The 14,384-nt window shown below is 40.4% G+C and overlaps 1 protein-coding gene across 1 annotated transcript in view; it reads left to right on the forward strand.

Annotated features, from left to right (window-relative positions):
- Window positions 1-14,384, forward strand: part of LOC118685991 (cohesin subunit SA-2-like) — a 58,086-nt gene that overhangs the window by 38,443 nt on the left and 5,259 nt on the right. The window contains exons 21-29 of the mRNA XM_036381893.2: window positions 594-670; window positions 1,624-1,711; window positions 2,732-2,809; window positions 4,543-4,635; window positions 5,294-5,462; window positions 8,057-8,202; window positions 9,060-9,161; window positions 10,449-10,603; window positions 10,706-10,834. Of these exons, the coding sequence (XP_036237786.1) occupies window positions 594-670; window positions 1,624-1,711; window positions 2,732-2,809; window positions 4,543-4,635; window positions 5,294-5,462; window positions 8,057-8,202; window positions 9,060-9,161; window positions 10,449-10,603; window positions 10,706-10,834 (1,037 nt within the window). The remainder of the gene's footprint in view (window positions 1-593; window positions 671-1,623; window positions 1,712-2,731; window positions 2,810-4,542; window positions 4,636-5,293; window positions 5,463-8,056; window positions 8,203-9,059; window positions 9,162-10,448; window positions 10,604-10,705; window positions 10,835-14,384) is intronic.

The raw sequence follows: 14,384 nt of genomic DNA on the forward strand, positions 1-14,384 counted from the left end.
ATGTGTACTTATGAGAAACAAGATCAGTGCAAGACCAGGGATTCTTCGACTCCTCCGTAGTGTGATCTATATCTAAATAAAGAGATTTTCTTCTGGAACTCCTCCCTTCTAATTCCTGGTTGTATATTTCGTCCCCAGAATCACATAGTATACTTGTGGAAACTACAGCAATTGCATCTATGGGAAAGTATTTAATATATTTTTAGCTATCTTTGAATGTGATCTGGCAGCTGGAAGCAGGGAAGGTCAGCGCCATGTGAACACTTAGCTTTCCAGAGATCCTTAGCAACTGTGTGAGGGACCATGTTAGACTAATTGCTACTTTTTGCTCTGTGTTAGCAATACTGCAGTCTAGGGAGGCTGCCATTGGTTTATTAATGACAGGGATTTTCCCTTGTACAAAATTCCTGTGCAGTTATATTGTTTTCTTTTGACTGTAGAGCAGGACATGAGTAGCATGGTTAAAGGTAAAGGTTAAAGGAAGGCTGGAGGAGAGTGATTCAAGCTTGTGGGTTGGTTGGGAAGGGGACACAGTCATTCCTTTGGCCCACACTGGCTAATTCCTTTCTCTTTCCCAAACTTTCATGATTTAGGAAGAAGGATTTTGTATGGACGCAGGAGAAATTTCCCAGATGCACTCTACTTTGAGAAGAGTAGCAGCTTTTCATAAGTGAGATCTTTATTTACACAATTTATGTTCCCATATACTTAAAGTGTCAACCTTGCACATGCAAAGTGAAAATTGCTTGTTTGGTTTATTGGGGTTTTTCACAAGAGAATGAAAGTGATCCCTATGAGAGGTTCTGCAAAGTTTAGTTTCTTCTTAATAGAACTGTACTCTTGGATATGGAATTATTTTTGGACTTAGTAATGAGCATCAGCCCTAATGTGGCTGAGAAGTGTATGCTGCAGAATTGAGATGTTGGAGTGGACACAGAGATCGCCTCTGTGGTGCCTCTGTCCTAGTTAGATGTTTTCCCACAGCCTTACTAACAGTACTGGTGGTCAGTCTGAAGAGGGTGTAGTGAATGCAGTTGTTCTTTGTAGCAGGTGTAATCTGCTTTTTATATTTAGTTTATCTGATCTTCTTTTGTTAAAAGATGATTTCTCAAAACCTTGGCTCTCCAGGGATTGGTAAATTGTCATGCAAGCTAGTACAGAGGTTGGGGGAATTGGGCCTTTTTCTCAATGTGTCTATTACCTGTCCAGCCTGCTGGGGCTACTGTGGTTTTCCAAAGAGAAGTCCAATGTTCAGTTGAGAATACTCAAGACTATTAGAAACAGTCTTTTAGAGTGGGCTGAGGACATTGTTCTTTAGACCTTTTTGGGTACTTGAAGACTATGCATAAAGTATAGCAAAAGATACAGAACTCAGGTTGCTTTTTCCTCTCCTTATAACACTGCAGTTTTGTGGTAGGAGTGCAGACTGTAAAGCTATGGTCTAAAGACTGCAGTGTTAGATGATGAAAACCTAATTTTTTCCCCTTATAATTAATATTTAGTTGTTTAATGTTGTTGTTATACATCATATGAAGGCAGAAATAGGATACATTTAACCTGTTTGATCAGGTGAGTCCTCATTTCTTGCTTAGTGTATCACTATTATTTCTTTTTCACCTGCAGTGCCCATGATCTCACCAAGTGGAATCTGTATGACAAGACTTTAAGGTTCCTGGTGTTTGAAACAGAACATGGCAGTTTGCCTGTTCTGGTGAGTAGTTAATATTTAACATTGAAAGATGTTTTTCTTGATGAAAGCACAAAGAAATACAAAGTATTAAATAATCTTATATGTCAGTGTCCTATGAGACAGGAAGATACTGTGTTCATTTCTCAATCTGGGGAACTGAGGCTGTCTTGGTTATTGGAATCTGTAAATTAACGCCTTTATATTAACTAATTTTGAAATTTTTCAGACTGTGATAATCATCTGACATCTGGATTGATCCTTTGTCATGTTCAGTACTTCCAATGATTGCATAGTCTCAGTTTCAGTACATATGAAATCACTGGGACCTTGAGGACCCCCTTTTAGATTGCATGTAACCAGAAATTGGAATACTTTGGATCTGTTGCTTACACATTGACTCTTGTTGTAGTGGTTTATAATTATCAGTTATCTCAACTGCAGCCTTTTGGTTATCTGGTTGCCTCCCCTCAAACACTGTGTGAAGATGGAGTTGTGTATTCTAGGATTGCAAGGTGAAATACTTCAGCAGTTGAATGAAATGAATGAAACCAGCCTGTTTGCCGGAGAGAACTTGGGGGGCTTTTTGGCAAGGGTGAAGTTTAGTTGAGTAGAGGGAGCCTGCAGCCAGTGGGTAGAAGTGGACTCATTTAGATGGAGCATTGGAGCACCAAGGTTTGGCTTCTGCTCTGAACTGGCCTCTGGAGGAGTCTGCCTTTCATCAAAAGCTTAAAAGAACTCCCAAGGAGCTAAGCTCAAGTAAGCCTCTGGGAATACACTTTTGGATATATGGGTTGCTTTCCCTTGAACTCATTGAGATGTCAGAGAAGTTCTGCAGAAGCAGCACCTTAGTAATGAAGTTTCTCTGGGTGCAATGCTTGCTTGTATGTAAACCTTTTAAATTTATTTTAAGGATCTAAATACAACTGGGAAGTGTTCATGTGAGCAGCATGCTGAATGTCAGGCTTGAATGCTTTGTTTAGTCTTAAGCTTTTTGCTGCTGAGCCTTTAATGTAAGTAAAGGACATGTGTTTTTATTTGCAGATTATCCTACCAGCTCTCCAGTGCACTTATTTTTCTCTCCTGTGGCAACTAGCTGCAGTTTCGGAAAATTCTCCCAAGGTTGGTCACTGATGTAATTTTGAAACCTGGAGTTTCACCTTATAGAAGTTTACCCTTATAGAAGTTAAAGCTAATTTTCCTGTTCTGAGATTTCTTGAAAAAGCAAGCTTAGAAGAAGATAGTTTGTCTGTTTTCTTGAGGAAACCAAATCAAATTGAGGAATTTTCTCTCTATCTTATCCTCTTTTTTTTTTTTTTCTTTTAATCTGTGTGTGCTTTTTCAGTCTGGAGGATCAGTGGTTCACCGCTATTTTTACTGCAAAACATGTGCATCAAATTCCTAGGGCTTGATGGAGATAAGGAACTTGTCTCATTGCCAAAGAGTTTGTTGTTTTCTTGTTTGAAGCAAGAATATTAAGTGAAAACTCCAGGACATTCTGTAACTTTGTTTCTTTTTTTAATTTTCTTGATTTACCTACCTACATATTTCTGTCAGAAAGGTTGAGGAAGGTGGTAGTTTTCTCATCGGTTGACTATTTACTTACATGATTTTTAAAAGTACCATGCTTTAGCAGATATTCCAGAAGAAAGGCTAGTTTAATACACCAGAAAGGAAAACTCTTTTATGTTTTGTTTCATGTGTGAATGTGTACCCTGTGGGGCTCCTCCTCATTATGATTTCTGACTCCAGTGAGTGCTGCTTTGTCATTCTGTCCCCTTTCCTGGCGCTCCTGTGCAGCCAGGACAGGCGCTGACACGGACATTGGCGTGAGGAATGCCAGCTGGGGCGTTACCCGTTTGGCCACTGATTCACTGTCTATTCCCGTCCCGTTCCATTCCTGCCTGGATCCCCACATCTCTCACTGCTCCAGTGTGTTCTGCCTTTCACTCCAGACACAGTTAGCTCAGCTTGGTAATGGGGCAGCACATTTTTTAATTTGGCCTTCATATGGGAGCAGATTTTGATTGGAAGCAGATGTGACGGCACACTCTGCCGGGCCAAATCTGGATGTTGGCAGATAGAGAAGTTCCAAGAGCAAAAAAAAAAAAAGAATTCCTGGACAGCAGCTCTGTTATTTCCCCTTGCTCCTCCCCTAGCAGTGTTAAGAGAATGTATTGCCCCTTACCTGGTTCTCCTCAGCATGTCCTGGGATGAATCCCTTTTCTTATAAATGTAGAGCTGAATAACATGAAATCTGCCTCTCTTGAAGGGCATTCCTTTTACACTGATGGCTCAGAGCTCAGTGCAGTACAGCTGAGACCTGGTCAGAAAGTCTATTGTATGGCTGTGAGCAAACCAAATAGTCTCCCATACTGGATTCATCTTAACAAAGTGTAGTGTCTTAAGTTTCTGAGTGCCAAAGTTAAACCCTTTTCTCTTTGTAGTCATTAGGGGAGCAAGGGAGAACACCAGCTCCAGAAGGCAGTGCACATTGAACATTAGGTAGAATGGACCAGAAGTTTTTATGACTCTGCTTCATTGTTATCACTGCTTTATACAGATAAGATGAAGTGAATAAGAGAATACATGCTGCCCTCCCTACAGATGGAGAAACAAAGAGTTTGTGACTTGCTGAATTCCACTGGCCTCAGCAACTGTGACAGATGCAGTTGTTCATAGCTAGTAAGCTGTTCTGTGAAATGCCAGCTTCTTTCATCATGTCATCAGCTGTGCTGTCTTAAATGAATAATATGAGTGGAAGAAAGATGCAACTGTTGTTTTTTCTGTAATTCTCTGTTGAATCATAGCCTCTAACATATTGGTCCTTTTGTTTTTCCTAAATGTGTTTTTAGGAGACTCTTTTTCCACTAAGAAGGCGGCTGAGACATTTCAGTCAGATTTGCACATGCTTCCTCCACCATAAGAAAAAAGATGTAAGAGAAAAGGTTTGTGTTTTTCTATCACTTAATGAGCATTTGTGCTCAGATCTCCTTTTAAATGCCTGCCTTTTTTCATACTGGTGTTTCATGCCATTAAATTTTTGCTGTGTTTTTGTCTCTTAGCAGAGAAATAACACATACAACGCCCAGTCTTCATCTATTTATTTTAAATAAAAGCTAAAGTTAAGTTAGTTAAAATGCTACAAGTTAGTGCTGTCTGCATGAGTCCATCTGCAGAATCAAGGCCTCAATCTGAATGAAAATCATTGTGTTTTCTGATTAGACCAGTGTACTGATTGCTATCATTGCTTCATTCATGTTTTGCTATGAATATTACTTAAAGAAATGCTGAAATTGTCCAGTGGTTCATGTGTTAAAAGAGGAGTATTTCAACATAATACAGCTCTTCTTCTTGCCCACGGAACTTTGAAGATCTTTAGGTGGTATTCGTGCATGATACTTGTATACACTGCATCCTAACATACAAGTTTTTTAAGGATTTACCTGGGGCATTTCATCACAGCTGAGGCAAAGATAAATCTTTAGTTTGCAAGGAAGAAGTGGGATGGAAACTTGATTGTGTTTGATGGAAATGCAAAGTGGAATTGGCACAAGAAGTAACATGGTCTCTAAATCCTTCTTTGGCTTTATTTGCTTGGTACAGGCCTTCATGATACTCTGTGACTGGTTGCTGATTTTGAGTCACCTGGATTCAAATAATAATGAAGATGCAGTTGGACTTCTAGGTTATCTTCCTAACACAGAACTTCAGGAAAAACTGTTTTCATTTATCCAGGAACATGTTTTCATGGATGGAGAAGAGGAAAAAAAAGGTTAGACATCTTCATCACTGGAGAAACAATCTACTATTTTTGCTATCGTTTGTCATCTGCAGTGAATGTATCAGGGAAAAAGGCTGGCCTTTCTTTTGTTGTTATTTTGTGAGTTGCTTTGCGTTTTTTTTGGTTGGGCCCCTTTACAAACAAAAAAAAAAGCTGTAATTCTTTGATCTGTGCAGACTGTGGGTTAACCAATTCACCTGCATGATGAAAAGGGCTGAAGTAAAGCGGGGCCTGGGTGAGTAAAAGTGTTTGGTGGACTGACTTCTATGGTACAGATGATGGTGTTAGAGGAAGGCCTTGCAGTGTTGCAGTGTGTCACTGCATGGACCCTTCTAGGCCATCAGAGTAAAGAACCAGTAGATTTTGATTTTGGGGCTGTGGGGCTGATTTCACAGAATTATAGACTGGTTTGGGTTGGAAGGGACATTAATGATCATCTACTTCCAAACACCTCTGCCATGGACAGAGACACCTTCCACCAGAGGAGGTTGCTCAAAGCCCCATCCAGCCTGGCCTTCAACATGGAATGGAGCATCCACAGCTTCTCTGGGCAACCTGTTTCAGTGTCTCAGCACATCACCACAGTGAAGAATTTTTTCCTTATGTCTAAGAAATAAATCTGCCCCCGTCCATTTAAAGCCATTCCCCACTGTATCACTACATGCTGTTGTAAGAAGTCCCTTTCCAACATCTCTTTTTGGCCCTGTTTAGGTACTTGAAGGTGCTACAAGATCTCTCCAGAACCTGCCCTTTTCCAGGTGTAAGAACCCCAACTCTCTCAAGTTGGTGGTGCTCTCACTAGGCAAGGTGCTCCAGTCCTCTGAGTATCTTCATGACCCTCCTCTGGACTCAATCCAGCAAGTCCACATCCTTCTTGTGTTGGGGGCCCCAGAGCTGGGCACAGCACTCCAGCTGGGGTCTCAGCAGAGCAGAGCAGAGGGGCAGAATCAGCTCCCTCACCTGCTGGCCTCACTGGTTTGGATGCACCTCAGGACAGTTGGCTTTTTGGGCTGTGAGCAGACACTGCTGGGTCTTGCTGAGCTTCTCATCAGCCAACACCCCCAAGTCCTTTTCTGCCGGGCTGCCCTCAGTCCAGTGGGAAATAGTGTTTGTTGGTCTACTGCCTTTTTTCAAACACATTTGGATGTTGTATTGAGGTTGTAATTATGAAGGCTGGTTTCTTTTAGGAGTATTTTGAAAAGACATTGTTCGTTGTGGTTCTGAGGACAAATTCAAGTGCCATGCTTTGAGAAAACAAGTGCCGTTCTAGATTTCTCTGTCTAACTCCTGTCCAGCTGTTCAGATGGAGTTCTCTGTTCAGTTTTGGGCACCACACTTCCTTAGGTCATGGTGTATATGCAAGAACCACTGATGGGCAACATTGCATGGCCAAAATTGCCACAGGGAAATAGTAAGAGAATCTGAATTAGTAAAGATACAGTAGAAAAGATTGCACAAGTAGGTTGTAGTATCCTAGTTGTGGGAGTTATTGAAGCAGGTTATGTTTCAGGATGTTTACATTATATATCTGAAACTGATAAAATTGATACTGCTTTGGGATAGATGGCCTGAGATCTTTTCCAAACCTTTATTCTGTGATGCCTTCAATTTTTCAGTTCTCCCCACAAAGGATCCCTTTCACCCTATTGCAGATTCCTTCCTGAACAAGTGATTTTGTGATGTAAGGTGTGCTTGTCTGGGTGCACAGCTGTCATCTCTTTCATTTCAGTTTAAACTCTTTCAGATAGTTCTGATCAGTCATTTGCCTTATGTTTGTTTCCAGGCCCACACTCATTCTAGAAGCAGAAACAGTCCACAACAAAATTATAGGTCAGAGACTGAAGTCTTTTGGTAGTTGATAGCTCACATGTGCAGCAGGAGAGAGTGTGTCTTGGCTCTCCTGCTGCAACAAACTCTCCCCAAGCACCTTTTTAGCACTGTTGGAATACTCTTAAGAGTATCTTTTTCCCATGAAAAGTAAAAGAGATACTTAAGAGTATCTGTTTCCCATGAGTTACCCAGCTAGTAACTAACTCATGTTCCAGACACTTGTTCTTAATGCTATTAAGTGACTTTTCTTCCTTTTACTCTTGTTGATAAGCACTTGGAGAATTTCATTGGAACTTGGAGAATTTAATTGGAACTCTTGCTGACTGTGTGTGACAAGTTTTGTAGGGTTTCCAGTGAGTTATGTGCTCTTTTCTACCATCTGTTTTATTCTGTGAAAAAAATGTGTTTGCAATTTTTCAGGTCCCTTCCATTTGGTGTGTTTGTGCCTTTTATTCTACTTGCTGGTTCAGTTCTGTAGCTGTGAGCAGTGATGTACTTGGAGATTCTGACTAGTAGAAATGCCAAAGTCCTATGAAGATCAGAGTAGGAGACTGTGGAAGAAGACTGTTTTCACTGTTACCAACTGGAGCTTTGAAATGGGAATAAACCTGTGTTTTTTGATGTACACAGGGATGAGCACTGGCACCTGTTACTGAATAGCTGAGTCTGTGCTATTTGGGTGAAAGTTGGTCATTTAAACTGAGATACCTTGAATAAAGTAATAGAACAAAGCTTCAATGCTTTTGTTTTCCTAGATCTGACAGAAGAGGAAAAGGATGAAGCTTGCAAACTTGATGACTTGCACAAAAAGCGGAGTCTTCTGGCAGCATATTGCAAGTTAATAGTGTATAACGTGGTAGAGATGACTGCAGCTGCTGAGATCTATAAGTATTATGTGAAGGTAATGTTTTAGATAAGGTTGTTCCTACCAGTGCATTTTAGTTTTTGAAAGTGTCTCCAGTGTTTGTGAAAGAGGGTGTTAATAAGTGTTATGGCTCAGAGTCCTGGGATAATCACAAAAGAATCAAACATGAGTGGGGCAGAGCTCCTCTCTTGGTTCCACAAAGGTACCTCACTGCAGACAAAGCAACTGAAAATTGAGGAGAGGGCATGTCTGGACATCTGCTCCTCAGCTTCTCCAGAGAGGCCACTGCAGAGCAGCAGTTTATGGCTGGAGAGTGATTCATGTGTTTAGGTTCTCACACTGAAGTGTTCAGCTTAATTCATACAGCTCACACAGTGCATATGCAGGTACCTACATTTCACAGGAGTCCCAGGGTTTAGATGACCAGGGTTTAGCCACTCTGAAGGGGGTCTCAGGAGGGCCAAGAACATGAGAGTGGGCAGTTTCCTGAGTCAACTGACAGAACTTTAGAAATACCTGAATATGAATCTTGTTCTTTGCTTCATTGGCAAGCACTAGTAAAGTGCAGAAAACTCCATTTGTCTATTTGGTGAGGCTTTGCCTTTTTTAAAGAATTACAATTAATTTTGAATTAAGAATTGACAATCAATTAGTTGTTAATACTTAACAATTTCGATGTAACTATGATCCTCACATTACTCTTCAAGGAGCATACCATTGCTTTGCATATGAAATATTATAAAAGATCCAGTTTTCATCTTTTAACTTGCATGTTCTGATATTGGGAGTGTTTTAGGAACTTCTTGTGTCACTTGAACAGTCATGTGGTTTGTATTCTCCCAGTGCTAAAGAAGGGGAATGATAACTCTCAATTGTTTTGTTGCTGTTAATAGACCTACAGTGATTTTGGAGACATAATTAAAGAAACGTTAAGCAAAACAAGGTACAGTGACAAAATTCAGAGTGCCAAGACGCTGATTCTCTGTCTGCAGCAGGTAAGGTTAAGATTAAAGCAAGAGCCTAGGGGCTCTTATGATAGCTGTATTCACAGTGAAGATTTTTACCTCCCATGCCATAATTATTTAAAATCATTAGAAAACCTAGTGACAGAATTTACTTCCCTTCCTGCACTTTCTATATGTATATTGTTTTTGTATGTCACAACTAAAACTCCTTTCAAATCATTGCACCTATCTTAAAAGGTGCTTTTGTCCATGATGTTTTTTGGTCATGTTTTTAATCTTCAAGTGCATAGTATATTAGAACTGATGTGAGATTATGAAGTGTTTCTTGGGACATGATGTCTCTTAATAAATGTTAAGGATTTTATGGATTACCTTAATTCTTTCTCAGTTTGAGGACCCATGCATGTGCCTTTGTCTGGCCACTCCAACCCCCCCGTATTTTCAGCTTTATTTTTTTCTGGATGAAAGTGGGTTGCAGCTCTTCTGAAGGGTCTCAGTTGCTTGCAGCTGCTGACTGATAGCCAGTTAGCTATTTTAGCAGGTGCTTTTGCCAGCTCTGCCCGTGGCCAGAGCTGCTTCTAGCCTGGAGTCCTGCTGTAATCCAGAGAGCAGGCTCCTCCCGAGGATACTGACACATGAGCTTTGCTTATTTCACACACATTGCCAGGGGCTTAGATCTGTGAACCAGCCCTTGAAATCTGAGCTTAGATGAGTCTGAGCAGCATTTGGCTACTATATTCTGCTGACATAGTCAGGACTTGGTGTTTAGGTATCACATAGACAACAGGCCTTTTTTGGCCTTTGCCTGACCTTGAAAGTTAACAGGTTGACAAGAACAAGCTACTTCCATATTCTGTTAGAAAAAAAAAACCCAAAGCACAGTTAATTGAGCTCAAGATGTGCTTTTGACCTACTCTTACTCTCTGAAATGGGACTATGGTGCTGCCAGACTTGCTGCTTTGTATCTGCACTGTGCTACTCTGAAAGCATCTCAGGCAAATTAGGCCTCTGGGGCTTGGTTCAGAAGACCCAAGAGGAGGTCAGTGGGACCATCATCTTCAGGAATCAGTTTTCTGTTTATACACATAGTTTTTCTATTTTTATTTTTTAATTTGTGCCTATCTTAGGAGCACAGCAGTGTCCTTTGTGTCAGTTTCTTGTCATTGTTCCATGCAGTGCTTCAGAAGCGCATGGCTCACCTGCTCTTCTGTGAGGCCTCTCTCAGTGTGAGGTGGCTGTGCCTGTCTCTCTGTCTGCCTGGTGCTTTGTTTGCCTGTAGGATTACCTGTGTTTGCTTATCTGAGACTTCTCTTGCAGCTGTTTCAGACACATGCAGAAAGCCAAGACAGCAGTAATGGTGTGGACTTCTCCTCTCCTTCCTTTGCAAACATCAAAGAACTTGCTCGTCGCTTTTCACTAACATTTGGTTGGGACCAAGTGAAATCCAGAGAATCTATAGCCATGATACACAAGTATGTGCCACGTAGCATCATCTTGTCCATGGTCATTGCTTTTGTTAGTTGTCTCTTTTACCTGTTTTATTACTCTGTTCTTTTCTGTTTTTCTTTCAATAGGGAAGGGATTGAATTTGCTTTTCAAGGAGCTACTGGAGGAGATGGAAAATGCTTGCCTCCTAACTTGAGCTTTCTGTTAATCATCAGTGAATTTTCCAACAAGCTGCTAAAGCCAGACAAAAGACTAGTGTAAGTTCAGTTCTTGTATGCCATCATACACAGTTTGTGATTTGTGTATCCCTGTACAAAGGACACTTGAACTTCAGCGTGGCAGAATTTGCTCAAGGGCACTTCAGAGAACCTCTGAAATCAGTCTGCACTTCAGGCTGTTAGTTTGAGACACACTTGTTGAATTTTGTAGTAGTAGTTATTTCAGATTGTATGTGCAATAAGCATTCTAGATTTTTCTTACACATAGTTGTGGCCACATATGGCAATTCTTCTGAAGGAAAGGCTGTTAATTTGGTGGAAGAGATTTGTGACTTGACTGGTTAGTGGAGTGGCAGGAATGCTTTTCTGAACAGAAAAGTAAATAAAAATATTGTGGAAGAAATAATGCAGGGATCATTATTTTGTAATTATCTATTTCCACAGCTTCAGACCTCAATTATGTGAATAACATGGAACATATTTGGAATAAAAATATATGTGACACTCTTCATTATATAGATATTTAAATCCAAGAATTTACTATTTACACAGGGATATGCCCTGATCCAGTGGGTCGTGTTTTAAATATTTACATTTAATGCTGTAAGAGTGATAGCTTTCTTTTTGTATCAGTGAGGTATTATGCACCTGAATGGAGAGATATATGGGTATGTATCTTATTCCCTTCTTCACGTGCCTCAGGTCTGATCATTTTTGAGATGGAAGTAACATTGTTCCTTCTATTTGACCTTCAGCATTACTTCCTTAGTCAGTGCTGTCCAGTTTGGATCTGGATCTCTGCACTTCAGAGATACTTCCAGGTATTTCCATTTCTCTGAAAGCATATTTGAAGATGTGGGACAGTAAGACACATCTGCCTTTCTGCATTTCTGAGCAAATCACTCCAGTAAACAACAAGAAAAGTTTTACTTTTGAAAGGAAGTCAGCAGAAATGGAAGAAAACCAACTGTCACATCTTTCTGAGCTCTGTGTATCTCGCTTGTTCCCTTGTCACTTTGTCTTACATTGGAGGAGAACTTCCATGGGAATCATCAGCTGGGTTTTATGTAACATGGGTCAAGAATAGTAAAATGTCTATTTTCCTGTTACTTCACATGACACAATTTATTAATGATTGCCATCAACACAATTCATTTGAAAGAATTGATTCAAAGCTGGAATGCAAAATGCAAAAGAAAAATAGTCAACATACACTGATTGCAGACCCATAATCTATGGGTATGGATAACTTCATTTGCTATTCTTGCATTTTTCTCAGATGAGAATCTTTGAGATCTGCTACTAAAATTGGTTTTCATGGACCTCAAGGATCATCTAGTCCCAACCCCACTGCCATGGGGAGGAACACTTTCTACTAGACCAGGTTGCTCAAAGCCTCATCCAACCTGGCCTTGAACACTTCCAGGGACAGGGAGTCCAGAACTGATCTGGGCAACCTGCTCCAGCGCATCAGCACAGTCCCAGTCAGGAAATTCTTCCTAATATCTAATCTAAACTCACGCTCAGTTTAAAGCCATTTAAAGCCTTTTAAAGCCTTGTCCTATCTCTACATGCCCTTACAGAAAGTCCCTCTTGTCATCTCTGTTTAGGTACTAGAAGGTGCTGTAAGTCCTCCCCAGAGCCTTCTCTTCTCCAGGCTGAATAATGCAAACTCCCTCAGCCTTTCTTCATCAGGGAAGAGCTCCAGGCCCCAGTTTGGACAGTTTCTGTATAACTCTGCCCATGTTGTCTGTATTTTAAAGAGCTGTAAGCTTCCGTGGTCACACCCATGCAATAAGTAGATTTCTGTTAAACCATCCTTGAAGAACTGTCATTTCATTTACCTCTGGGAGTCGTTTTTAATTAAACAAGAGGAAAATATTTAATTGTTGATGGGGCAGATCAAAGCTAAATCCTGATATTTTTTCCCTAGGACTATATTAAACCTCTTGATTAGAGGATATATCCTGGAAGTATATTCCTGAATGTATCAGATACATTTGATGCATTCAGGTAGTTTTATTCATGGAGAAGTTTTGTGGAAAATAACAGAACGTAGCAGGGAATGCACTTGACTTCTTACTGCTTTGGGCCTTCACTCTACTGCTGGGAACAAATGGGAAACAATAGAATTTGCTAGAAGGGAAATTGCAATTTATCCACAAGTACGTTCATACTATGTTTCTAGAATAACAGTTTCTATTCTGGGAGGCCTTAAGTGCCTTGCAGAGACTGGAGATTATATTTCCTCTTAGAAATATTTAGGTTTAGCTCCATCATAAATTATTGGATGGAATGTTTTAGGTCAACATGAACTTTGAGAAACAAACATCTGGTTATTTTCATTTTTCTTATTAATCATGGGATTGATGTCCAGGTCTGTATGTTAACATATGTGAACGTACCTGTAACAGATGAGATACAGAATATGGGCATTTGTTAGAAAGGACTATATTTCAACACCATGGAAGTATATGGACTTTAACCCTCTCCCCTGTAATTGCACATGCTGTAGCAGTAAAATACCTGGCTTGTCAGTTGCTCTGTGCCACAAAATGCACACAAGAAATGAATTGCTGAATAGCAAGCAGCATGAAGGGCCTGATTCCTGAATCAGTAGGAGTCTTTCCATTGACATTGATAGCAGTTGGATTAGACCCTGAAACTGTAGTTACAATGTGTGCTTGTTTGAAACCAACAAATTCCATTACCAGGGTTTCTTGATCCCTGGGGCCCCCAGAGTCCAGGACTCTAATTGTTTCGGAGCCGGTGCTTACCCTGACCTCCTCTCAGCACTGGTTTTCTTGTTTTGCAAAGCATATGAAACGTCTGATATTTTCCAGGCCACTCTCCTAATCAAAAAAAAAAAAAAGAATAATATGTTGCACAGGCTGGTGTTAAAACTGTCACTTCTGGTATTTGCTAAGGTGGGGTCTGTTTTAACAACACTGGGCTTGATTTTAAAGTGATGAGCTGTAGCTGAAATGTGGTGAATATCTGGTTTCTAATCCTGAGTCAGACTTTGGTTTTCTTATTGAGTAAGTCAGAAAGACTTTGTTGGAAATGTCCTGTTTTTCAAATAAGAATGTTTGAAGATGGCCTTTTTTGCTCCAGGAAAGGTGATAGCTTCACCTGGGATTCAGGAAGGCTCAGTGTCAAATCTCTGGACTGACAGAGATTCTGTCTCTGACAGAGACAGAACAAGGATTTGAGATTAATGTTTCCTGCATCTCATGTATTGTCACAACTGTAGAGCAGTTATCTGCTTCTTGCAAACACTTGACATTTTAGTGAGAGAATTGGATTGAGTTTGAGCTGATAATATAGAAAAGTGGTTTAATTGGTTGTTCTTTTAATTTTGACAGAACAGGCATTCATGGTATAAAACCCTCATTGCCTGACCTGTACTGTTTTCTGTACCACTGAATCACAGGGAGCATCTCTTGCCTGGGGTCTTTGTGTCCATGAGGCAGAAAAGGCCACCAGAAGAAATGAATCCTTGAAGAATTTCTGCTCTGTTCAGGTTGCTACTGGCAGCAGCAATTGGCACAATTCCCTGCACAGGAAACTCTTTATAGAAGCTGATGTA

This window comes from Molothrus ater, chromosome 2, assembly GCF_012460135.2.
Source record: "Molothrus ater isolate BHLD 08-10-18 breed brown headed cowbird chromosome 2, BPBGC_Mater_1.1, whole genome shotgun sequence".
In the NCBI taxonomy this organism is placed as follows: Eukaryota; Metazoa; Chordata; class Aves; order Passeriformes; family Icteridae; genus Molothrus; species Molothrus ater.